Source organism: Ostrea edulis, chromosome 7 (genome assembly GCF_947568905.1).
Source record: "Ostrea edulis chromosome 7, xbOstEdul1.1, whole genome shotgun sequence".
In the NCBI taxonomy this organism is placed as follows: domain Eukaryota; kingdom Metazoa; phylum Mollusca; class Bivalvia; order Ostreida; family Ostreidae; genus Ostrea; species Ostrea edulis.
Window position 1 is genome coordinate 30,723,625 of NC_079170.1, and position 27,126 is coordinate 30,750,750.

A 27,126-nucleotide genomic window follows, 5' to 3' on the forward strand; every position below is an offset into this window, starting at 1 on the left:
GATTGGACTTTAATTCTTTTTTTTTACAAAGCCAGTTAAACTGTTGTTTTACTTTCAATCTAAAGTTATGAGCTAAATATGTCTAAAATTCACGAGTTTTACAAGTCCAACATTTAGGGGTTATGAATCAGGCATGCTCTTTAAATTTTAATGACTGCAATTTTCTGTGAAGGTTTGATAATTTTGAAAAATTAAATGTGTACTACCAAAAATCAAAAGAACTACAGGGTAGCCTGTTATCTATTAAGTTTCATTAAGTTACACTCACCTTTAACAATAATGTATTTGCATGCGACAGCAGTATTGAATTACATCCTCAAATTCCACAACTGATTGAAATTCTAATACTCGTTTTATTACCATTTCCATAGACTCTGAATTAAGATAATCTTTCACAGTATATGAACACTTATAGTTATTATAAAGTGCATATGACATTATCAGGACAGTATCAGATTGACTTTTGAGGCAGAGTTCAAACATCATGATAAATTTCCTTCACAATAATGAAAATGTCCTAATAAACGTTTTCTCCATTGCATCTCCTGAACATCAGATTCCATTTCACATGTTTTTTTGAAAATACACAATAACACTACTAACATCAAAAGCAATACACTAAGGATCAAACTTAATAAAATGTCCTGAGAAATGAGGTGTTTCATGTAATCCTCCATTTTTAAGCATATCCTTCTTGGAAAATGATGCATTATGGGATAATGCATCTTGGACTGCAATTATAATCTATCCAAATATTGGGAGCCTAATAGATCAAATAAAATGTGGACCATTCTATGTTTACATACATTTTCACTTACCTGTTCATGCTACCAATTCCCAATTTACAGCTCCTCCATTACCGGAAGTTGCGCGTAAAATCTGTTCATCGATATCGAAAAGGCGCGAAGATGGCCGAGCTTTGAAGATGGCCGACATGGTCAAAGGGGAGTAATCCAAGTAGCAGTCTATAGAGGCGAAATCCAAAGTTTATGAGCTGAATTAACTTCGTTGTTATTTAGCATGTGAAGCTCATAACAATGATATTTGTGAATTTTTTTCTCAATTTTATGTGCTAAGCTCATAAAAAAAATTTAGCTCATAAGTACTGCCTGGACAATATATTAAGCTCATAATTTAGAAATGTCAGAGCGGACAGACAGACAGACAGACAGACAGAGTGATTCCTATATACCCCCCAGAACTTCGTTCGGGGGGTATAAAAAGTATAGAAATGCTGTCGAAGCTGACAATGACAGTCAGAAAAGATCGCTTGAGTCTCTGGATCAGGTGAGCTAATGGGGTAAGAAATGTCCTCGTTTCCTCTGATACCGAAGTTTGATCATAAAAGGTTAAGATCACTGTAATGACCTTGCAGAGATACTACTCTATATGCTATGGGTGGATGCTCTGCTTTACAGAATCTGTCAGACATCAAATTTCAATATTACCCTTCAATGTTTTAGCTTCAGCTTGACGAATGTCTACACCGATCGTTGAGTCAGTTGACCTTCTAATATCCTCTATGCTTTGCTCTGTTGTTAACCTTTTCAGTAGAGTTGTTTTTCCAACACCACAACCAAGAATCATCACTTGAGCATGAGAAATTTCACTTGAGCCTTTCTTCAAAAGCTCAATAAAAGAAGAAAACCCATCTTTCCCTAGTGACAGAATCTCCAGGGGTATGTGCACTACAAATATATATCAAATGAAAAACTAATCTATTAGCAACAATTACACAATAGTATGTCCACTACCTGTATAATGTAAAACTTATACGGTACCATTTTGATGCATCAGATGCGCATTTCGACAAATAATGTCTCTTCAGTGATGCTCAAGCCGAAATTTTGGAAATTCGAAATGACAAAAAACTTGTAAGAGCCAAAAGGAAAACTAGAATGCCAAAAACTGGAAACAAATTCCTTATTCGTCCAAGATTCTTTTTATCATAGTATATATGCAATCACACAACTCTGGTTAACATATCTCTGCACTTACATTTTTCAGATACTAACTGGTGTATGGATGAGTCTTCTATCGTGGGATGGTTCAAAATATCCACACCAATCCGATTTACCAATTCTTCATTCAGTTCGGAGTCAATTCGTATAATTTTCTCTGCACTTCTTGGTTTATACTTTGAAGTTCTACAGTATTCTTTGATGGCCTTTTGATCAGCATGGGTAAAAAATACTCTCACATACTCAGGTGAGTCTATGAAGTCTATCACTTGATCACGTTGGCGTTTTGATAAAAAGGTAACACTACCATCTGTTCTGACTGTTAAGTATTCATTAAATGGACGAATTCGAACATTTGTTCCAGGATTCAAAGATTTGAAGGCTTTACTCAGAGTTTGGAGAAGGGATATCCAACTTTTCTGATCACTCTTCTTAACTGTGTAGTCTGACATCAGCAAAATAGAAAATAGAAGAATCCGTGAACCCTCATCAAGTTCAGATGTATCTATTGATGAAAAAATCAGTCAGTTACTTGCACATCATACTATACACAAAAAATATTTCTGAAAACCCAACAATACATATATATTATTACTACAGTAACTTGATCCGAAGAGTCGGATCACGTCGAGTTGACAGGCGCGGATCATCAGATCACACGAGACGCGAAGCGTCGAGTTTGATCTGATGATCCGCGCCTGTCAACGAGACGTGATCCAACTCTTCGGATCAAGTTACTGTAGTAATAATAAATTTATTATATACCCCCTTTTGCATTTCAAATCCACATTTATAGAATACTAAATGCAATCCAAATTATCAAAAATACAGACATACAGTGAAATTATGTTTTAAATTGTGTAAGCAGTTTTGTTTGTTACGCGGTCAACATTTTCCACAAGAAACGTTGCGTTGATGCATTGTGACGTCATTGTGACGGCATCAGTTTCAGAGGATACTGATACGGAATCAGAAAACCACAGTATGTGATCCGGAAAACCGGATCACACGCTGTGAAATCCATAGTATCAAAGAACGATACATTGATGGGTATATAATAAAAAATATGTCTATCATCATTAAAGACCCATATTTTTTTTAATGGAGCGATCGAAAGTGATGTTCCTTTCTACTATTGTTCCTCAATTAAATAAGAGGCCCATGTGCTTAAACGGTTACCCAATGATGGACATAAACAAGAGATGTTTGTAAAACATTTGTTTTTCTTATTGATGTGTGGTTGTAGAGAAGAAGATTTTTGAAAATTTATTGCCCTGGCAGTGTAGGAGTCCTAGAATTTACAATTTATGTCCCCCTTGTCACAAAGATGCTTCATCATCATAAATTGCCCCTTCACGCCAAAATCCGAGCCAACGAGAAGCATAATTAGTATAAGTTGTAGAACTTGGATTGTTGATAGTCGTAAAATATATATTATTAAACTTTAAACATTTTCAAAGATGCTTTATAACAATTTGAAAGAATTGGAAGAGTATTTACCAAGAAGTTAAAAATGTTCCATTGTTAACGTACAACAGATGTCGACCAATTGCTATAGGTTATCTGAGTGACTCAAATAATCGAACGTGTATCTTAATTTACCCAAGAATACATTACTGCAAGTTTGGATGAATTTAGCCCATCAGAAGAAGATGAAACTATGAAGTTTACAGATGATAAGTAGAATTCAATCAGAAATATACAATTTTCCACAATTTTCTACACACAAATCAAAACTTAAACATGCATTTTGCAAGCAAGATATACACGTACATATTGTTCAAGCAATGGAAATGTATCAAGGTATGACATGTAGATTAATTTACTCTAGTACTCCAAACACTACAATTACCTCCACTTGGTACATCAATACTTATAGGACTGCCACTGTGAAACCTTTCCTAAAAATATGCAGTATAATAATGTATGATATAATTCTACTAACAATTTTTAGACAGGTTGAGGCCCACAGGCCCTCGGTCATACAAATCAGAACTCTGGGGTTGTGAAATTCACTTTTGGTACTTTGGTACATCCTTTTCGGATTTTCCCTAATATTTTTTTTTACAGTTTTTACAGAGTATCAGCAAAATCAAGGAAGTCTTTCAAATTGTTAAAGACATTTAATCACTATGATCATCAAAACCTCTATCCCTGGGATCATGAAACTTACATTTTTTGTAAAGGGTTACCTGTTCCGTCTAGATATTCTTTTACTATCAATTTAGTATTAATAGCATTAAAGAAGAATGTTATTTAAATGTTTTAAACATCAACACTATATGCCAAGTTTGACCATGTCCTGGAGTCAGAACCTTTAACCAGGAAATCATGAAATTTACAATTTTGGTAGAGGACTTCCTGCTCTACTTGACTGCATTTAGTTATTCTTGCAGAGTTGCAGTTGTATATAAAACAATTTTTGAAATGTCCTGCCTTTTAGGCCCTTGGGGTGTAGGAGTCTTGGAATTTACAATTCATGTCCCCTTGCCCCAAAGATGCTTTATACTAAATGTTATCCAAAAAAAGTTAAAGATGTTCAATTGTTACAATCCCTGAAACGTTCTACTTCATTATCATTTTTCTGTTTGGTCACCGTGCATTCTCCGTAAGTCATCGTCACTCTCCATGCGCTCTGCATTCAGTTTTGCACTCACCATTCCCCAACCTCTCACGTTCACCACTCACATTGTTTTCATTGTTCACTCGCCATGCATGTATTTCATCATTCGTTCTGCGTCAAGTCTTTGCATTAATTGTCACATGGAACTCCAGAGTGAAAGGATTGATATTTATCACCAGGATAAGATAAAACGGAACGTGTGCGCAATAGTGGAAGGATTAATTGCTTCAAATTACATCAGCGATACAATTTTGAACTAAAATGTATCTGGATTTATTCAACAGTGAAAATTCAAAGAAAATCCCTACTGTCCAGTCAGCATCGATATCAGAATGACAGGTTCCACAGTTGATCTGATATTATTTGGATTTTTTTTTTTCAAACATAGAAATATTGTTTTCTATCTAACTGATCATCAATAAAGATCTCCTTTACCTCACTACTATTATTGAAATACTATTGGTTGAGCAAGTCACATGATTGAGCCTACAAATATCATGTCTATACACAAGTACGCAACTGTGTACACATCATTTGAGAGAGAGAGAGAGAGAGAGAGGAATTATTCATGGTAACTTCATTTGCATGCCTGTAGTCTTGTTTTGTTTCAGCGTTATAAACAATTTATTGTACGAATGTTCAGGAGATAGATAGGAAGATTTATTCACCCAAGAAAAATCATATTCCCCGAAGGCAATGATTTTTCTTGGGTGAATAAATCATCATATCTCCAGAACATCTCCCTAACATTCATGCAATAAATGTTTAATACATGTATTTCCTTCAGTGAAATACCCTTACAAAACAGATATACACATTAAGATATGAGCTCAGTCAGTGCTTTTGTACAAATACATTAAGTTTGATTGCATGTTTAGTTGTTTTTATTCATTTTCTTTTACAGAGGCACTTTTCTCAACAGTATTCAGATCTACAAGTTTTATTATGCTATATCAGGATATAGGGCTCACGGCAGGTGTGACCGGTCGACAGGGGGTGCTTATACTCGATATATCCTCCTATAGGCACCTGATCCCACCTATGGTGTGTCCAGGGGTCCGTGTTTGCCCAACTCCCTATTTTGTAATACTTATAGGAGTTATGAGATTGATCATTCATGATTGTTCGTTATCTTCACCTTTCATTATTGTAACAGACCCTGAAGCGTACTACACCAGTGAATCAACGCTGAACGGTTTGGGAATAAACGGTTTTGTTTCAGGGAAATGAAAGCTGAATGGTTTTGAAGGAACGGTTCTCAGTAAAAACGGAACACTCTGAGATAAGGAACGAACGGTTCTCATCGAGAACAAAACGCTTTGGGCCAAGATTGGAATGAACGGTTTGGCCTCAATCTAAAAATCTGTATTTTGGACACTCTCGGTACTTTTTATTCATATATAGACAATGCAGGAGAGAGAGAAATTCCTTGCCTAAATAAAAGTTTACTTTAATTAAAACAAGATTGCTACGCAGAACCATATATCCCACACCATCTTAAAACAAAAGTTGAAGTAAAAATGTCTTGTAAAATTTGTAGAATCAAAATTGCGGTGGAATTTTAAATGACCTCACCCTATTTTTGTGATGACCTCCCTTTTGAAGGTCGCATGGTCCTTTATTTGAACAAACTTGAATCCCTGTCACCCAAAGATAATAATAATGAGCGGCATTTATATAGTGCATTATATAATTTGTAATTACTCTAAGCGCTTTAACAATGTAAAATGTAAAACATGATAAGATTAATCAGAGCATAAAATATAACATCAAAATAAAATAAAACAATTTAAACATTACGAGTTCATGCGACAAACCAGCCTTTACTTTAAAAAAGAATATATTACAAAATATGGTTATAATTAAGATTTCATAAAAAGATATGTTTTGAGGTTTGTCTTAAAACTTTTGACAGTGCCACACGAACGGATGTCTATCGGTAAACTGTTCCATAGTGTGGCAGCTGTTACATCAAACCTTCAATCTCCATAGGTCTTTGTACGAACGCGGGGTTTTTCTAGCAATCGTGAATTGCATGAACGCAGAGATCGTTTTGGTTCGTACATAGTGATGAGGTCGCTGATATAGGCCGGTGCCAATCCGTTTAGTGCCTTGTATGTGTGTAGTAAAATCTTGTATTCAACACGGGAATCAACCGGAAGCTAGTGCAAGGACACAAGCACCGGTGATATATGGTCATGCTTCCTGACCCCGGCAACAACTCGAGCTGCTGAGTTTTGGATTGTCTGTAGCCTGCTCAGATCTGTTTGGGGTAGCCCTTTAAATAGTGCATTTCCATAGTCTAAGCGTGATAACACAAGAGAACATACAAGTGTCTTGCAGGCATCATCATTGATGAAAGAACGAATCCGTGCAATATTCCGTAGATGATAATAACAAGAACGAGAGATGGAACTAATATGATTTTTAAAAGAAAGTACACTGTCGAAGAAAACACCAAGGTTTCGAACACAGTCCGAGTTGGAAATAATGGTATTTCCAAAAGACAGTTGAAAAGATGGTGAAACGTTTGAAGTAAACACTATAAATTCAGTTTTTTCTTCGTTTAATTTCAGCAGGTTGACGTTCATCCAAGATTTTATATCTGCTAAGCATTCCTGTAGCCGCGATGAGATAGCATTCCATGCATCTGTAGGTCTAAAAACTAAGTATGCCTGAGTATCGTCAGCATAGCAATGATACATGATATGATTTCTGCAGCAGATTTCACCAATCGGTTTCGCAAACATTGCATAAAGTCTTGGTCCCAGAACTGACCCTTGGGGCACTCCATATGGAAGCAGAAAGTCCAAAGATGATTTGTACAATGTTTGGTTGAAATTGGCTCAGTGGTTCTGGAGAAGAAGTCGAACGTATGAAAAGCTTACAGACAGACGGAAAGACGAGTGATCTGAAAACATCACTTGAGCTTTCAGCTCAGGTGAACTCAAAAATACTTTAAAGACATCTGCCAAAATTCTGAGAGGGTTACACAGGCAAATGTGCCTCACGTGAAATGCTGTTCACGTGAAATTCACGTAAATTTCATGTGAATTTCACGTGAAAGTGATTCACATGAAATTCACGTTAATATGTCCACATGAATTTTATGTGAATCACTTTTCACGTGAAATTCATGTTAAAATATTCACATAAATTTCACGTGAAAAGCATTATATCACTTTTCACATTAGTTCCTTTTCGCAAGGAAATAATGTAAATGGTGATTCGCATGAATTTCACATGAAAATTAAGATTCACACAAATTTCATGCAAACAAGATCTCTATCAATGTTTGAATAATTATGTTTCATAATATGATGCAATATATGTGGATCCGAAGCAATTGAAAAAAATATTTCAGAGAAACATGGCATTTTGGCAATATCAATGTCAATCGTTTCATTTTAAGCAATGCATTTAATATAGATTTAATCTAGATAATGAGGAATGCGAAGTCATTTTCAAATCGCCTCTGGACTAGAACATGATAATATGAAAACATATTACATGACTGCCTTCTGTACCTGGTCACATGGTCATCGTACATGTATGATAATTCTATTCTATTCTGTATGTTAATATATGAAAGGTTATGTTTCTTTCAAACACAAATTATTGATAATTTTGCAACTTTTTTTCTTCATTTCTGCTACATCTACATGCAATTTCATTCATAACACAGTATGTGTACATAAGGATTAAGATGTACTCCTTTTATATATTGAACAGTCCTTCTAATACATAACTATTTCTTTTTCAGAGTTTAAAAGAAAGAGAAAAAAAACAATGAAGACAACCATGTAAAAACAAATTCAATCAATTAAATTATCAGCAGATTGAATACAGAGTAGTACCCCTTTTTTGTGTTCATCTGAACCCGAGATTCAGGGTATCAAAATATCCATGTATGCATGATTTAACGTTATAAAGTTTACGTGAAATTCAGGTGAATTTTATGTGAAATTCATATTAAAGATTTCACGTGAAATTCACGTGAATTTTTTTCGTGTGAATTCACATTTGATGCTCTTTTAACGTGAATTTCACACAGAAATTCGCACATTTGCCTGTGTAATAAGGAAGCCAATATCACAGGTCTGAGACGGGGACCTATAGGATGGACTATGTGTCAATTCTCCCATAGACAAGTATACCATTAATTACCCTAGCAATTAATTCCTAGCAGTGCCTTGATCACTTCACTTTGAAGCTGACACCACACCAGTTGAAATACTAACAAGTAAGCAATTGAATTCATTTTAATTCCCCAACACTTTCATCAAAACATGTCAAATTTGAATTTATATTTAGTCTTAGAGGTACATGAACACTACATAAAATTCATCTTACAATTTGATATTGTGTTTGTTTCAAAATCATCTATGATAATCGACAAATTAAAAAAAAAAAAAAAAAACGTGCTCAAACTTCTTTTCATCAAATGGTAACATTATCATTAATTATTCATTTCAAAATGAAAATTCCATTTTCACATATTTTCTTCTTCAGTAAGCTGATTTCCATACACAATCTTTGGCAAAAGTCAATTTCCTGTTTACCTCAAAATAAAAATATATGCCCTGCCGTATCGCGATGAAATGGTAATTTGTTAACTTTTACAGATTTGAGCTATGGAAAGTCCAGCATTGTGCAACTTCAAAATATTGTATTGAACCAAAAGCAATTATTATATGGTCTTCCACCTCGTGCAATATGTCCGACTGATACGCGAGTTCCAAATGGCTATGCAAAAATGAACAATGAGTTTTGAATGAGAACGGAACGCGATGGTTTGGGAATGGAACGCTGAACGGTTTGATGTCATGTGGAAATAAACGGTTCTTTTCGAGAATGGAACAATTCAAATGGTGTAGTAGCTCCCTTACCAAACTATACAGTATGCGGCAACCTTGCGGCAAACTTACAGTAAACTAGCGGCTAACTATTTTGTTCACCAAAAGCTTAAACACTAGTTCGCAGCCATTCGCCGGTAGCAGTGAACTTGTGGCGAACAAACATGAAGTTCGCTGGAAGTATACCAGAAATCTTTCTTTACCATATTTGTATATCACAGGAGATCCAAATACTCCCTGGTAGCGGTGAACTTGTGGCAAATGAAATTACAGTTCGCTGCAAGTATACCAAAGATCTTAGATTTTATTATATACTGCCTCGTAATGTAGGTGATCTTGTCATTTTGTATTAACTGAATTCAAGATTAATCCATAGCAAGTTTTAAAATCTTGTTGATGCACATTTGTTTTCTAAAATTGATATTATACTTAAAGCATTAATGGTTCTGTAACAGACTGCAGCGGCTATAAATTAAGCTAAAATAACACTAAACATCCCCTCTGAAAATAAATCCCACTTTTTTGCTTAATTGAAGGATATCCCTGGAAGTCCTGGGACTTCCTTGTGAAGTCCCACTTCTCCCATGTCCTAATGCAGTGGGATAATACAGGACTTCATGTTTCTGCATTTGTCCTGGAATATCCCACTTACATCAAGAGTGACTTTGCAAGAATTTCTAGGACATATTTATTACCTAAATGTCTTACAAAGTCCCACTCTCATAGCAGCAGGTTTTTCTAGGACATTCTTGTGTTTTTCAGGACTTTATTATAAAATGAAGACGAAAACATCGTCCCAGAAATTCCCTAAAAATCTCATACTTGATACATTCAAGATAATGCAAGACTTTACATTGCTTTCCAGGACTTCGTATTAAAAGTATGCAAAGAGAGAAGTCTTGCAATTACCCTCAAAATCTTACAACCAGTGAAGTCAGATTATAAAGGACTTTAATGAGGGTTACAGGACTTTTAGATATTGTTACAAAATTAAATCCTTGTCATATCAAAGAAAAGATTTTACATTTTCTGGATTACCTTGACATGTCATTGCTACATAGTTCAGGCTAAAAAAAACCCTATAAGAACAGTGAATGATTCGTGGATAAGAACATTTATGTATACAACAACAATCATGTCATAATAAGTTGTAATAGAAAAGACTATATTTCATCAAAAGTAGACTTGAAAAATGTTGGCTATGAGAACACTTCTTATAAATTTATAATGACAACAATCTGAACTTGAATAAAAATCACTTTACTGTCAAATGCGCTATTGAAATCCTCAATGTCACTTGAATGACTACCATAATTTGAGTTTTGAGATGCTTCATCACAGGAGTTCAATCGGGTTTGTCATGTGTTTTTTTTAGGTTAGAATATTGTCCAGTGTATTATTAAGATCATTTTGATAACAGATTTCCAGTTCCTGGGCTACCTTCTTCAAAATAAAGAAGATCCCTTTTTGTGAAAGAATGTTCAAAAATTCATCAGATTCTGTGGTAGGCTTTTCCATTTCCAGAGATGACACAGCGGCATTAATGTTCGAAACTGAACTTTAAGAAATGTCTGTATCAAAAGGATTTTCCAATGTCACGGTCGTATCACTTGAAGTACCAATGGCATATCAACTTTTGGATGTCACCACTGAAGATTGCAGTTGATGTTTTAATATTTAGTACATTTAGGAATTCGCATGTTTACATCTTTCTTGCACAGCATGTACCTTTTGGGTTCTCAATCTCCTGCAATAATAATTAATTACAAATTATTAATGAAGAAACTTAATTTTCAAGACACTGATTAAAAATTTTATATTTAGAAAAGTTTCTTTGACACATCAATGTTTTGAGGTGCAAATAGCAATAAATTATCACTGATGGATACAATCAGCTTGCCATGCTAAATTTTGTAACCGTACTGTCCGTAGTTATTTTACGAAGCAGTAATAATTACAGAACAAGGTCAACTGATCGAAACAGAATCATAATGATGGATATCCATGATACAATGTTCTGGTGATTATACCCTTTCCATCTAGATCGAACCAGTCAATGGTTTACGTTAAAAAAAAAGAAGAGTAGTTTGTTTTGATATGTTAAGCTGTAAATAGAATGATTGTATCGAGGAATTTCGAGTGGTCCAGCGATCAAGCGTGTATTTTTCCAATGCATGTAATCATTTACAAACGTAAACAAAATAAGCATATGGTACTTACAGAGTGTCATCCGTTACCCCGTAGTCCTTTTTCATTCCGATGTTATTGATTTCCATTCACAAATCTTTAAATCATAAATGACTTCTTTGAAAGTTGTAACTTCCGGTGATGTCGTTTCGGTCAACTTGTACAATGTACGAAGCTTGTCGTGTTTTTTCTTCTCCCCGTTCTAATTCGATATAAGATATATCATGTATAAAATATATCATATGTATATATATGAAGTCTTATACACTGGGTTTCCACTGGTCGATTGTATAACTTTTTACTGATCGTCTTTTGGTTACGTGTTGACCTGGGGACGAGTCAGTCAGTGTACGACCTGACGTTCACGCAAGTGATCAAAGCGCTTTTTTTTCAATGTTCCTTTCTGGGCGCGAAGTCAGGGAAATAATCGCAAGGATGGAGAACATTCAACAGAATCAGTATGCAATCAAGCATGGAATGGATTCCAGATAGGAATATAGGATTCACCTTACACTCAGAAACTGGGGGATAGGCCTAGTTGTTCAAAATACACGGCGTTGCTGGTTAGTATTTTTACTTTTGGTTTGTAATAATTCGTCTTTTTTGGTAGTCTAGTGGAATTGTCACACCTTAACAAAATATCATCCTGTTTCCAATATTTTTATCTAGTACATGTTCTCTTTCATTGTAGCATGGACTTGAAGAGATAGTTATGAATTTAGAATATCATCAAGTGACTTTTAATAAGGCACTGTTTTCAGTGGATGAACCGACATCATGCAGTGTGACAGGAAAACGCCCGTGAGACCAAAGATGGCTTAGATAAAAGGGAAGACGATGCAGAAGGTGCATATATACAAGTTCAAGACATAGATATTTTAAATTTTGCATGATGTTCATTTATAAAACCTGTTATGCAACCTCTCAAATAATTCATTATGCTATCTTTTAAGCCTCTGTACCAGAGAAAAATCCAGAGATGGCCCTCAAAGAAGTTAGAAACAAGATGAGAGACCGTCTCAAGTTGTTTAGGTCTGGAGCAGTGACCTTCCCCCACCCACGAGTCGAAGAAATAGATCTTTGAACCAGGTTACCCGTGACATCAAGATAAACAAAATTCAACTTCAGGGACAATTTGATAATACCTGTTTAAAAATTTTTTTTTAGCTCACCTGGGCCGAAGGTTCAAGTGAGCTTTTCTGATCAAAATTTGTTTGTTGTCTGTCGTCGGCGAAAACTTTTCACATTTTCATCTTCTCCAGAACCACTGGGTCAATTTCAACCAAACTAAGTGACACAAAGCACCCTTGGGTGAAAGGCTTTCAAGTTTGTTCAAATGAAGGGCCATGCCCCTTCAAAGGGGAGATAATCGCAAAAATACGGTGGGGTCATTCAAAAATCTTCTCAAGAACCACTGGGACAGAGAAGCTGAAATTTACATGAAAGCCTCCTGACATAGTACAGATTCAAGTTTGTTAAAACCAATGACCCGGGGGGAGGGGGGGGGGGTGGATTGGGTCTCAATAGGGGATCAAAGTTTTACTTACAAATATACAGGGAAAATCTTTATGAAAATTGTCTTCTCAAGAAACACTTGGCCAGAAAAGCTGAGATTTATATGAAAGCTTCCCGACATAGTGTAGACTCAAGTTTGTAAAATTCACAGGGTTGTCACTAACGCAGGAATAGGATCACAGAAATTTCATTGGGGTTTGTCTGATATGGCGAGTCCCGCAGACGTGTCTCGGACTCTAAGTAAAAATCATAATTTTACTTAGAAGTCCTGATTTGTGTATTCATTAAAACTCATAGGAAAAAATCTAGGTAAAATGTTACGCTCTAATGTGAACCGAGATGATACCACCGAGTTCACAGTGTCCCAATCCGACTTGTTTGTTTAGTGCAGTCAATTGGGTGTAAATTAGAATATAATATTGAAATTTAGATACAAAGTAAAAAACATTTTGCCACTCACAGGCAGTTATTTATATATGTTTCTTTTTTTTTTTTTTTTTTAGAAATCAGGATCTATATTTAATTATAAATGTTTGTCCTCCGGTAGCCATTTTTATTGGAATTGAAAGTAGCGTAGTTTGTAAACTTTGGTAGATTTTACATCATTTTACAAACAAAATTAGTACGCATCTATTTTATCACAATAATTATTTAATTAAAATTTTGTTTAATACTGAATAGGGTTGTAACGATGATAGAGGATTCGGGAAAGTAATTCTGTTTGCAATGGGTAATTAGTTGTATGAGACCGAGTCGTGAATGATTACTTTTAATTTCATGTGTACAAAGTGATCACTGCACTGTTATGCATGGGCTTGGCGAAAATTAACTGATTTTTGCCATTTGTTGAAGATGAAAGTGAACAGAGGTACGACATTAGCTTGTGTTCACTCGGTATAAATAAAGGTGTAGGAAAAATCTAAATGACTCTTTAATTCAACTTTCATGGGACTCGTCAAATTTTCATGGGACTCAAGCTGCTTACAAACCATGATACCGGGACTCGTCTTCAATATTTTCTAGTGACAACCCTGAATCGTGGCCCCCAAGGGTAGGTTTTGGCCACATTATAGGGACAAAAGTTTTACACACAAGTATATGGGAAATCTTTAAATATGTACCAAGATGACTAAGGTGAGCGATGTGGTCCATGGACCTCTTGTTTAATTATTTGTTTACGTAAGAAATAGTGCTTTTTAGCTCACCCCAGCCATAATTTAAATGAACTTTTCAAAGTACTTGCTTTGGAAGTTCATATAAGTATTGCTGAAATTTATGTATATGTATGTTAAATAAATTTTATTATCAGATTATCATTTTGATTCATAATTTCATTCTTAATTGCCACTTTTACAGAAAAGATATCACATATCCTGGATCTTGAGTTTTATTCCACAGTAGGGTAAGACCAAAACAGGTTAGTAGGATAAATTGGGACTTTCCAGGAGTCCTGCATCAACTCAAAAAGCAGGATTTTTAGGGAGATCCAATAAAATCCTGCAAAATCCCAGTCCTGTCTACTGGGACTTTCCAAGACATGTCCAGAATAATCCCACTTTCTCCCCTTTCAGATTGCAGGATTAAGTGAGACTTTGCAGGACTATAAAAGGCAAATTTAAGTGTTCAAATTATCCTTAAAAGTCCTGAAATGTCCCACTGCCAATACCGTCCCTCTAATTCCTTGTCAATCTCAGTTTCAAAAAAGCAGGACTTTTCAGGACAATCCTGATAAATCCTGGAATTTTGTCTTGGGACTTCCTGGGATATCCTGCTGTATTTTCAATGGGGAAATTATCCTTAAAAGTCCTGAAATGTCCCACTGCCAATACCGTCCCTCTAATTCCTTGTCAATCTCAGTTTCAAAAAAGCAGGACTTTTCAGGACAATCCTGATAAATCCTGGGATTTTGTCTCGGGACTTCCCCTATTGTGGCTCCATCCAACCCCCGGAGCCCATGATTTGAACAAACTTGAATCTGCATTATGCCAGGAAGCTTTCATGTAAATCTCAGCTTTTCTGGCTTAGTGGTTCTTGAGAAGAAGATTTTTAAAGTTTTTTCCCTATATATTTGTATGTAAAACTTTGATCCCCCCTTGTGGCCCCATCCTACCACCGGGGGCCATGATTTGAACAAACTTGAATCTGCAATATGTCAGGAAGCTTTCAGGTAAATTTCAGCTCTTCTGGCCCAGTGGTTCTTGAGAAGAAGATTTTTAAATGACCCCACCCTATTTTTGCATTTTTGTGATTATCTCCCCTTTGAAAGGGACATGGCCCTTCATTTGAACAAACTTGAAAGCCCTTCACCCAAGGATGCTTTTGGCCAAGTTAGGTTGAAATTGGCCCAGTGGTTCTGGAGAAGAAGTCGAAAATGTGAAAAGTTTACAGACAGACGGACGGACAGACAGACAGACGGACGACGGACAAAATGTGATCAGAATAGCTCACTTGAACCTTCGGTTCAGGTGAGCTAAAAAATGAGTCTTTAGATGTCGCTTAAAAATGTCCAGAGATTTAGCTTAGCAAAATCTGAGTGGTAACAGTGTTCGAAATTGGTTCAGAACTTAGTAAGACCACGGGTCTATGCCAACACAAGATGACTTAGACCTCATCAAATTGGCATAGACCGCAACATTGAAAAAAAAAAATAACACAAATTTAAAACATTTTCATTTACTTCTAATATACTTAGAAAGCATATTTTCTTTCCATTTCTATAATATCCCTCCTTTCCTCATAATGTTTATCAGACGTCGACTGACCATGCAAGGTCCTTTGGGATAACTTTATTGCTTTAAATCTAGAAAATTGGCATAGACAATTTGGTCCATCTCAATTACAGTTGGCATAGACCTGAGCCATTTGACATAGACTCGGTCTATGATTTAATTTCGAACACTGTGGTAAGGCATATTCCACAGATTTGACGCGGAGTAGTCAAAACGCCTGTTTCCGTGAGTCTGTGTTCTTATTTGTGTAACATTTAGAAGCATCCCATTACCCGAACGTAAATTTCTTGGAGGGCAATACGAGGTATTAATCTCACTAACGTAGGTTGGTCCGGTTTTGTGGACTGCTTTGTATGTGTGTACAAGCTCTTTGTATTTCATCGGTTCTGAACCGGGAGCCAGTGCAGGTTATACAATACAGGTGTAATATGATAAATTAAATGTTTTTTTAGTACAAGTCATTATCCTTGCTGCTGTATTCTGTACATGTTGGAGTTTGTCCGTGGTCCTGTTTGGTAAGCCAAGTAGCAATGCATTGGCATAGTCGAGTCTTGACTGTCACCAGAGCATGCATTAGTGTTTTGCAGGTTGTTCGTCAATAATGTGTCTAATCCTTCCAATATTCCTTATTTGGTAGAAACAGGACCTTGCCATGTTAATCACATGTTAAATCCCATTATTTTACTTCAATAACATTTAAATTATTGAAATATTGTTAAATTATTTCTGGAAACCCTGGTGGATTGGTAATTTTTTTTTTTGGACTGGGTTACTCATTGTTTAAAACATGTGTACACCTGTACTCATCTAAACAATGACTAACATGTGTACACCTGTACTCATCTAAACAATGACTTAACATGTGTACACCTGTACTCATCTAAACAATGACTAACATGTGTACACCTGTACTCATCTAAACAAGTGACTAACATGTGTACACCTGTACTCATCTAAACAATGACTAACATGTGTACACCTGTACTCATCTAAACAATGACTAACATGTGTACACCTGTACTCATCTAAACAATGACTAACATGTGTACACCTGTACTCATCTAAACAGTGACTAACATGTGTACACCTGTTCTCATCTAAACAATGACTAACATGTGTACACCTGTCTCATCTAAACAATGACTAACATGTGTACACCTGTACTCATCTAAACAATGACTAACACGTGTACACCTGTACTCATCTAAACAATGACTAACATGTGTACACCTTTGAAAGGTTTTACACGTTAGTTATTGTTTAGATGAGAATATCAGTCCGGCTGGAGTGGTACCGGTGACATAAAAAGTTAGTTTCAAGCCCTGTAGCTTGATCCACAGTCTCGTCTTACACCAAATATGAGAAAACACTCGTGAAATAATAAAAACTTATTTGATTAAGTATTCAGATATTGCAGCTATGTTGTCAAATGGAATGCAAAGAGAGACAAAACGGTTAAAGTACGGAAAGACAAGATGGAAGATGTGGAAAATTTTCTTTACAGAGAGGAGGATCACAACACAAACAAGGAAGTATGGAGTACAGCAAAGTCAAGCTATTCAATTCACTAGTGAGGTGCATTTTGTAAGTACTGCTATATATGGAAGTGCTGACCATGTCAGTTTTCTAGTTTCATGAAAGTGTTTCTTTACAAAAATATAAAAAAGGTCTGTGAAAAATAAAGGAAATCAATCACATAATGGACTTGATAAAGAATTCAATGAAAACAGAGTTATTGCCCTTGGATTCATTCTTTTGAAACATATCATTGATTATTGATATACAACTTAGGCTTTTGAAAATATTATTTTTAACAAGATTTTTTTAAATTCACTTTTGGAAAAGACTCTAACAAATTTTATATTCCTATCATGCATAAATCTAAATATATCATTGATTTTGCAAAATCTTATGGCATCGCATTAAGGTGGAACTACATTAAATTAATAATTGAGCATTCATAGCCCTGCTGTAAGATTTTTAAAGATATTTCCTATATATTCCTATGTAAAACTTTGATCCCCTATTGTGGCCTCATCCTACCTCAAGGGACCACAAGTTCAACAAAGAACATGACCCACGAACCATGAAAAATGGCCTAGCCTAGGATATTGATAATTTCCGTATATAATAAGCTTCGGGATATAGGCTTTCTAGAAATGTTTTTCTTTTTTTCATATATTCTATACTTTTTTGTTAATATGACGTTGAATATTGTGGTATTTAATGTTAAAAAATTAACATTTCGGGATACACGTCATAACAATAAACCTCCAATGACCATGTACAATGAACATGAACCTATCAATCTTTGAATATATCAAGTTATATGCACTCAAATAGCTAGAATGGCTTATTCAATGATCATAATAAGCATTTTTGACCAAATTTGGGAAATAGAAATAAGAAATATTTTGGAAATGATGTTCAAAGCCGTGATTGTTCAACTTTACTTTTAAATTATTTTTACTTGAATTTTAAAATACTGAAATAAGAAGAATAAATATAGTATGTAGTTTATTTACATGGTGAAAGAAGTAAATCATTGGAACAATTCTGTTTCATATCATATTCCATAGTTTTGGGGGTTTTTTTGTTTTCTTTCTTCTTTTTTTTTTTTTTTTGAGTATTAAAACGACCGAGTATCGAAAGCAATGGTAACGAAATAAGTTGACACCGCGTCTCGTCAAAACATGTTCAATTCGAATTTACTCGGAATTACACGTTCAACGAGCATTTGCTGTGAAACCTGATTAAAGGAAAATTACTGTAGATACCTAATAGTAAGTATCAAATGATCTTTTTGTTACATGTATATGTAGATTTCATAGCGTAAATAATAACAACACAACACCGATATAGGGGATCAGAGTCAGTATATTATTGACTCTGAAAATACGATTTGAGAAATGATACTGTATAAATTTTACTGTATTTATCTTGATCAATAATTGTATATTCCTACACATATTAATCATGTAAAGATACTGAGGTCTTTTAACCAACAATTTTTTTAAATGTTTGTGCAATACATTATTGACTGACAGAACGTAATTCATGAGCTGTGATCTAAAAATCTTCCAGGCATTAATATAGATTTGAATAGAATTACATCTAGATACATATTTGAAATAGAATATATGCTAAGGCACTGTAGTTTTAAATTGTTTGGATTATATTGCATTTACATGTAATGTATACATGCTTGTAAATGCCACAGAATGAGAAATAATCTAAATTGGCCTATTTTCATAATGTTCCCAAAATAGAAGTATCATGTAGATCTATACAGGAAATAACATTTACAAATCATGTTTGTTGTTGTTATTTGCCAGTTAAATATCATAATGATAATACTAGTAGTTCATAATAAGTAATTATTCTGCTAAAATCAAATACCCTTTTTATTGTCAACAAATACATCACTGGTAGAAAGGTTATAAAGCTTTTATCTAGCACAAGTTTCCATATTCTACAGGTTTACATATGTCAGCAAGTCCTCAAAAGCAGCTTTAGGGGTTCCCAGGAGATTCTGATGCTCACTGTCAGACTTTCACTGTTGTCAAAATCCAACCTTATTTTCTCTTTTCTCAAAACTTCAGCTCTCAAAAACTTGTTTGATTAATTATGTCACTCCTGTTTTGTTGAACATGGTATTGTCAGCAATAGGTTCAAGTTCTTCTATGTCTTGTTGTAGGTGATTTGTACAGAAGCGAGCCCCGGCAGTAATGATGGCCTCTTTTGAAATGAAGATTTCATGCCTTACTCCTACTGGGACTACAACTAACTTTGGACCTGGTCACTCGTAGATACAGCATGAAGTGTGCCCTCTTGATGTACATGGGGATGGGAGTGATACAGAAGGGGGACTAATTGGAAGAACCGCTGCTGCTGGTGGTGGTGCTGGACTGTCTTGAATCTGTTGCCTAACCGACTTGATATTCTTCTGTTTAATATGGAAGCAACACACACACTCTGGCATATATTGCACAGAAAATCATGATCAGATGGTGCCCTCCCTATCAGAGTGGTGATCACTGACCTATATTTCTTTGAAATCCTGGATCTGTGTTTTGGTTTTACTCTCCATAGACAGTTGAAACAGAGAAAGAATTAGGGACCACTCCTTGGCATATCTGAAATATTTATGTCATATACATGTAATTAAAATATACAATTTGGGTTGGATGAAAATCTTTTCTCTCATATCTACGTATGTAAGATACAGATATTCTATGAAAGAAAGGTATGTAAGATATTTCTATCTTTCATATCACGTGACGTTTATCTTACATATCCCGTGACGTCATAATCAATACACAACTAGCTTGTAACTTGCCTCGCCTCGATTGACGAACACTAGCGTCTGCAAAGCTCTTGTACAAAAAATGACAGATTGTAATGTCCCTGATAATCTCCAGGTGTATGTGACCGGACACAAAATTACACATTCCTTGAACAACTACCGCACACTCAACAACAGTCACAAATTCCTCATACACCTATGTCATTCGGTGCATTATGCCAGTTCACAGAAACCCAGCCCACACGGTCTATTAGTACTAGGCCTACCTCCACATTCACTCTGTCAACGTCTACTGTCCCTATATGTGTCTCAGGTGAAATAAGTGCCTCCAATGTCTATGAGACTCGAGTCCTTGCACGCGTGGAAAACGAAAGTCTAGCCATGCCCATATTCACCAACAAAAACCACTTGGAATCTCTCTTCACACACTCGTCATTAAATAACTGCTCAATTAATATCAATATTAATGCTCCTCTAAGAAAAAAAATGTGCAGTTGTGGATTCATATTCTGATTAGGTCTGTCAAAATGTTTCGCGCTGATGGACTGTCGAGTTACGTCACGCATCACCCTGATTATTGATTTATTCAAAGAGGAATAACTCTAATATCATTCACTTATACACTCGTCGCCGAGTTTTTGTCGGCAACGTAGTTGCCAAAATTAAGGTCGTAGAATTCAATTCTGGTGTTATTTTTGATGTACAGCGAAAAATTAATTAATTGGAAAATTCTCAAAATGGCGTCGCTTGGCACAAGGAAAACGGAAAACTCTAGAAATATGAGAGAAAAATACTCTCTTATGAGTTGCCATGAAATATTAAGGTGATTCCACCCTCGGGGTTGCAAAAAAGCGGTAAAACCCTCGGCAAAGCCTCGGGTTTCACAGCTTTTTTGCAACCCTCGGGTGGAATCACCTTATATTTCATGGCTACTCATAAGAGAGTCTTATAATCTTCATGTTAAAACCCATTAGCCTAGGTTATTTTTCATAAAATCTAATTATAAATCAATTAACTTGTTAATTAATGCTTGGTGAATCAATTAATAAATTGTATTCAAAAACTTGGAATTATTTTTTTTTCACTAATAAACTGAAAATGTGTATCTTCATATGTTTTGTTGATTAATGTCAGTGTGACATATAGAGGGGGTATGGGGTTTACAACAATGTATATTACATGGTTAATTTATTTCTATTATGTAGTCCATGTAAATTTCTGTGGAAACGAGGAAGTTATTTATATTCGGTCTTTCCTATCCCGGGGTAGGAAAGACTGAATATAAATAACCCCCTCGTTTCCACGGAAATTAAGTCCATGAGAGCCTGAAATCTCCCAACCTGGGTCTGTTTAATGGACCCTTCCAAAGTCCTTTTTTAAGGAAAAAGTAAACCATTTTCCTAATCCAAAAAGAAAACTGGTGCAAAAACCATGCACATCTCCATACATAAAATAATATAAATAATAGAAAAATTATCAGTAGTATTGTAATACATTTTTGGGGGGTGGGGGTTTGCCGTTTCACCTTAAAGTTTATTGATTTTTTTTTTTTTCCTAACATTTAAAATATATCTTTTCAATATCAATTTTGTCTATAGCACAAAATAAAAATTCTAAAATCAATTAAAGCGTGTGATTTTCGTGTGTATATATAAAACAAAACGAAAGAAAATTAAAAAAACTAGGATCCTCCACTAGTAAACTATGTTTTCCATTTAGAGTTATTGCCCTTCAATCGAAAAAAAGTAAATATAATTAAGAGAATACTCTACATTTCAACACAAGTTATGTCAAATATTATTTAACAAGATATATTTTGATATGTATTTAAATTGACCTACTTCATTAAAAACAAACTTTCTGTGTGTTTTTGTAGGTTTCTTTCCACGTATATACAAGGGACTTATGAATTTACGAACTTAAATAGTTGAAGTTGAAAACAAAACAACAATTGTTTCATCTCCGTTCGATGTATGAATATTGTGCGTTCAAATTCTCAAGTACAAATGTAAAATAGATAGAGCTTGCAGCCGTGTTTGACATTGCCGTAATATTCGGACATTTGTTAATGTAACACGTTGCTACAACTTTACAGTTATAATTGACAGACTTCATATTTTATAAGAAACTTTGAACTGTAGCCTATATTAATTAAACGTACATAATTTGTAAAAATTATGAGAACCAATGGACAAATTCATACGATAGACCATACTGTCTGAATATATATCGCACATCTCCATGCGTAATACATGTGTACATGCTGGGCCTGTATAATTGAAATGTTAACTGGGGTATTCCTAGAGAGAATGTTCTATCGTTAAAATGATAATGTCCTACGGCACCGATTGTGGTGAGGGCCTGTCCCGAGACACAGTTAGATTATTCTAACTAGGGTATTCCGTATGGCCGAATAAGTTTGTACTGTACGTTTGATTCGAACATTCATTCTGTTTCGAACAATATCATTTTTAAAGTAACAAAAGGTAGGGAAATCGGTACTTTTAAAGCCATCGGAACGGACTTCGAAATCAAACATACACGATAGGTTACCACCCCCCCCCCCCCCCCCCTCCCCCTCTTGTACCTTTTTACCATAGGCCATGACTCTCATATTTACTCGTTTAGATATTGATTTTTTAGTTTAAAAAATATATAAGAACATAAAAACTCACCTCTTTGCTGTTTCTTTTTGAGTCGTATCAACTGTGTTAGTTGTATGTATTGACTTCCTTGGAATCTGACGTTTCCAGACGACACTTTTGTTATCATTATTTTTTTTTTTTTCGACATGGCCGCATTGCTTACGAGTTAATTTTTTTGATGGAAAGTGTTAATCGAACTTTGCATTTTAATTTTAGTTTACAAAATTGAGTCGTGAGTAATGCGGCCCATGTGAATTTATAGACTGAAGTTGGCAAATTTATGCGATTTTCCCGGAAAACGTGAAACTGCGGTAGGTTTGGGCATTTACTTGAGTGCTTTAAACATCCGGTGTGAGGAAACGATTGCGCAATACAACTTGGCTCATGTTATGGATAAAAAATATAATCTTAGATTTATTCTAAAGTGTTCTTTAATTTTTCCAAATTTGGTAGGCCAAAAATGGCATATTGTGGGTCATGTTCTTTGAATCTGCACTATCTGGTTATGCTTGCATATTAATTTGAGAGGAATATTTGTAATATTTGCCACAAAATTCTTATTAATTCTTAATTATCTCCACTTCAAAAAGGGCGTGGCACTTCATCTAAACAAACTTGAATCCTCTCTACCCAGGCATGCTTTGTGGCAAGTTTGGCTGAAGTTAGCCCTATGGTTGTGAAGAAGAATTCAAACAAAAGGCCCATGGACCACATCGCTCACCTGATCGAGTCACCGTGGCCCATTTTAAAGATTTTCCCTATATATATTTGCATGTAAAGCTTTGATCCTTATTGTGGCCCCATCCTACTCCTAGGGGGAGGGGTGGGGCATGATTTTAACAATCTTATCAAATCTGCACTATATCAGGAAGTTTTCATGTAAATCTCAGCTTTTCTGGCTCAGTGGTTCTTGAGAAAATTTTTAAAGATTTTTCCTAGATATATTTGTATGTAAAACTTTGATCCCATATTTTGGCCCCATCTGACCCCCAGGGGCCATGATTTTAACAAACTTGACTCTGCACTATGTCAGAAGGCTTTCCTGTAAATCTCAGTTTTTCTGGCTCAGTGGTTCTTGATGAGATTTTTCCTATATATTTGTATGTAAAACTTTGATCCCCTATTGTGGCCCAATCCAACCCCCGGGGGCCATGATTTTAACAAACTTGAATCTGCACTATGTCAGGAAGTTTTTATGTAAATCTAAACAATCCTGGCCCAGTGGTTCTTGAGAAGAAGAATATCAAAAATTTTACCTATACATACATGTAATTTCTATGTATATTCGCATGTTAAACTTTAATCCCCTATTGTGGCCCCAACTTACCACCAGGGGTCATGGTTTTAGCAAATTTGAATTTGCACTATGTCAGGAAGCTTTCATGTAAATTTTAGCTCTTCTGGCCCAATGATTGTTGAGAACATTTTTAAATGACCTCACCCTAAATATGCATTTTTGTGATCATCTTCCCTTTGAAGCGGCATGGCCCTTCATTTGAACAAACGTGAAAGCCTTCCACCAAAGGATGCTTTTTGCCAAGTTTGGTTGAAATTTTGCCCAGTGGTTCTGTAAAAGTCGGAAATGTAAGAAGTTTACAGATGGACGACAGACAACAGGCAATCAGAGACTCTCACTTGAGCGTTCAGCTCAGGTGAGCTAAAAAAAATTAAAGTATATATAGACAGACAGACGGACTGATACTGGACAAAGTAATCATATAGCTCGTTTGAGCTTTCAGCTCATGCATGTGAACTATTAATGAATTTCATTTCTGAAAATACACGAGGGTTTGAAGAGTAGGTGCACCTCTTAACACCAGCATAGTTGTCATGAAATATTGCTGCGTAAAGTGTCGCAGTTCATGACCTCGCGTATTTTTTAAAACTGATATTGATTTCATGTATCGTCTTTTTATCACATGAAACATGTCAATCAATACTTACACCTTGAGATGATTTATGTGAATGGTATCATTCCTCAGCAGCTGTGATAACTGTGGTGCTAGCTCTTTACGAATATAACCCACTAAGTCTCCTTCTAGACTTCTGACTTGAATAGCATGAAAGTCTGCTTCATTGTTGGGATCCCTCCACAGAACTAGCTCAGTGTTTTGCAATGGGATGTTATCCTTAAAAAACAAAAACAAACCATAATATCAGTAACCTGACATCTAACCAATGAGCGACGAATGACAAAATGATCAATAATTGTAATATAGGTTTTTACAAATTGACCTTGAGTGACTTTGTCGGAAAGTCATTTGCTTAAAACTTATATGTGAAAGGTGAAGATAACAAACAGTGATCAATCCCATAACTCCTACAACCAATACAAAGTAGAGAGGTGGGTAAACACGGACCCCTGGATATACCAGAGGTTGAATCAGGTGCCTAGGAGGAGTAAGCATCCTCTGTCAACCAGTTACACCCACTCTTTATCTTGATCAGGTAAACAGAGTTTTCCGTAGTCAAATTTAACTGCATTTGACCCATTGATAGATAGTATTGGCAAACTAGATTGTTATAACGACTATTATAGAATTTGCAAAATGCTGACTTATAATATTGTGTGATACGTACATGCATATGATCAATACCTGTTCAAAAACTGTTGAAATAAGGAAGTTTTTCCTCATATAAGGTGTATGTTCTGAGTGATCTGGACCTTTCCAAAATGACCTTGAGAGACCTTGGTCTAAAAGATTAATAACTGCTGAAATATTGTTGAAATGAAGGGGGTTTTGGTTTTTTTTTTTACATATACAAGGTATATGTTCTGATTGACCTTGACCTTTACAAAATGACCTTCAGTGACCTTTCAGAAAGCTTATTAGTGTGATATATGATCAACACCTGTTCAAAAACTGTTGAAATGAGGAACTTTTCCCTTTTACAAGGTAAATGTGAGTGACCTTGACATTTCCAAAAATGACCATGAGTGACCTTTGTCTGAAAGCCATTTACCTGTAACTTATTTGTGTGATATATGATCCACACCTGTTCAAAAACTGAAACTAGAATACTAGAACTGTCTTTTCGGAAAAATCCATGCTCTAAGCTAGTAAATTTTAAAAACACACGGACAAAATCATTTTTACAGACAGACAGACATGCTGATTCCCATATACCCCCCAAACTTTGTTTGCTGGAAATGGGGGGGGGGGGGGGTAATAAGGAACATTCTCCTCATATTCGACCTTTTCAAAATGACCTTGGTCCAAAAGACCCCTAGCGCTGTCCCAAGGAAAATTTGTTATCAATTTTGATCAATTTCTGATATAAGGTTTCAGCTATGGGAACATTTTTAACAAAAGGTGTTGAAATAAGGAACTTTTATGTTGAGATAATTTGACCTTTCCAAAATAACCTTAAGAGACCTTCGTCCACATCTCACTGATACTCCGCAGGTGTGATAGCTAAATTGCCATTATTAACTTGCATAATAAGGACATTATATAAATCTAACAAATTAAAAGTGATGTGGTTTTTTTTTTCCAAATTAGAAGTCTGCTTTTAACCATAAATTAAAATAAAAATCCTTTAAAATAAATCAATATCGTTTCGCCTAATCCGGACTTACTAAAACCATGTTGGTTTTAATCTGTTATCATAAAAGTGCTGTGTCAAGCCATGGAATTTGACCTCGGTCATGGAAAGTTATAGAATTGGTTACATAACCAACATATGTACATCAAGGTTGGATGTTAATAGGTCCAGCACAATCTCTAAATATTAAGCTATATAGCTTTATAAAGCTATTTGAAATATCTTGATTTAGCTCTAAAAAAGAACTTTAAGTACATTTGGTATCATATCCATGGCTTCCTTCTATACACAAACTTCTACTATTTCTAAATTGCATTCTTACAACTCACTATTACTTTCTAAAGAGTGGCCTGGGGAGTCACCAAATATATCTTTACTACAAAATTGTACGTTGTCAATTTAAGACAACCTCCCCCCACCCCACCCCCCCCCCCCCCCCTCAATTCTATGTGCTTGTGATATATATCGCTTTGTGTGATACACGGATAAATATTATAACGTTAACTTGGTACACTGGTACATCCCAAGGAGTAGATGACCCCTATTGATTCTGAGATCACATGGTCAAGGGTCACACTGGACTTAGGAATTTACTGACCACTCAATGTCTAGAGAACCCTTTGCTTGATAGACATCAAACTTGGTACGCTGGTACATATTTAAGAGAAGATGACCCCAATTGATTTTTAGGTCACATGGTCAAGGGTCAAACTGGACATAGGAATATACTGTCCATTCAATATATTGAGGACCCTTTG

General features: G+C 35.4%; 2 protein-coding genes and 4 long non-coding RNA genes across 6 annotated transcripts in view; 3 read left to right on the forward strand and 3 right to left on the reverse strand.

Annotated features, from left to right (window-relative positions):
- The window catches only part of LOC125654652 (uncharacterized), a 534,947-nt gene that overhangs the window by 503,423 nt on the left and 4,398 nt on the right, over positions 1-27,126 (reverse strand). The window contains exon 2 of the mRNA XM_056143962.1: positions 24,767-24,951. Within this exon, the coding sequence (XP_055999937.1) occupies positions 24,767-24,951 (185 nt within the window). The remainder of the gene's footprint in view (positions 1-24,766; positions 24,952-27,126) is intronic.
- The window catches only part of LOC125654656 (GTPase IMAP family member 7-like), a 662,712-nt gene that overhangs the window by 369,491 nt on the left and 266,095 nt on the right, over positions 1-27,126 (forward strand). The window lies entirely within an intron of this gene.
- Positions 10,375-12,588, reverse strand: LOC130048011 (uncharacterized). Its single transcript, XR_008796841.1, has 2 exons — positions 11,661-12,588; positions 10,375-11,187 (listed from the first exon to the last, which is right to left on the reverse strand). It is a non-coding gene; the product is annotated as an uncharacterized LOC130048011 (long non-coding RNA).
- LOC130048013 (uncharacterized) lies at positions 12,056-14,453 on the forward strand. Its single transcript, XR_008796845.1, has 3 exons — positions 12,056-12,190; positions 12,319-12,473; positions 12,581-14,453. It is a non-coding gene; the product is annotated as an uncharacterized LOC130048013 (long non-coding RNA).
- LOC130048015 (uncharacterized) lies at positions 17,943-19,711 on the forward strand. The gene is made up of 2 exons (XR_008796849.1): positions 17,943-18,654; positions 19,569-19,711. It is a non-coding gene; the product is annotated as an uncharacterized LOC130048015 (long non-coding RNA).
- LOC125657364 (uncharacterized) lies at positions 19,263-23,306 on the reverse strand. Its single transcript, XR_008796855.1, has 2 exons — positions 22,853-23,306; positions 19,263-20,007 (listed from the first exon to the last, which is right to left on the reverse strand). It is a non-coding gene; the product is annotated as an uncharacterized LOC125657364 (long non-coding RNA).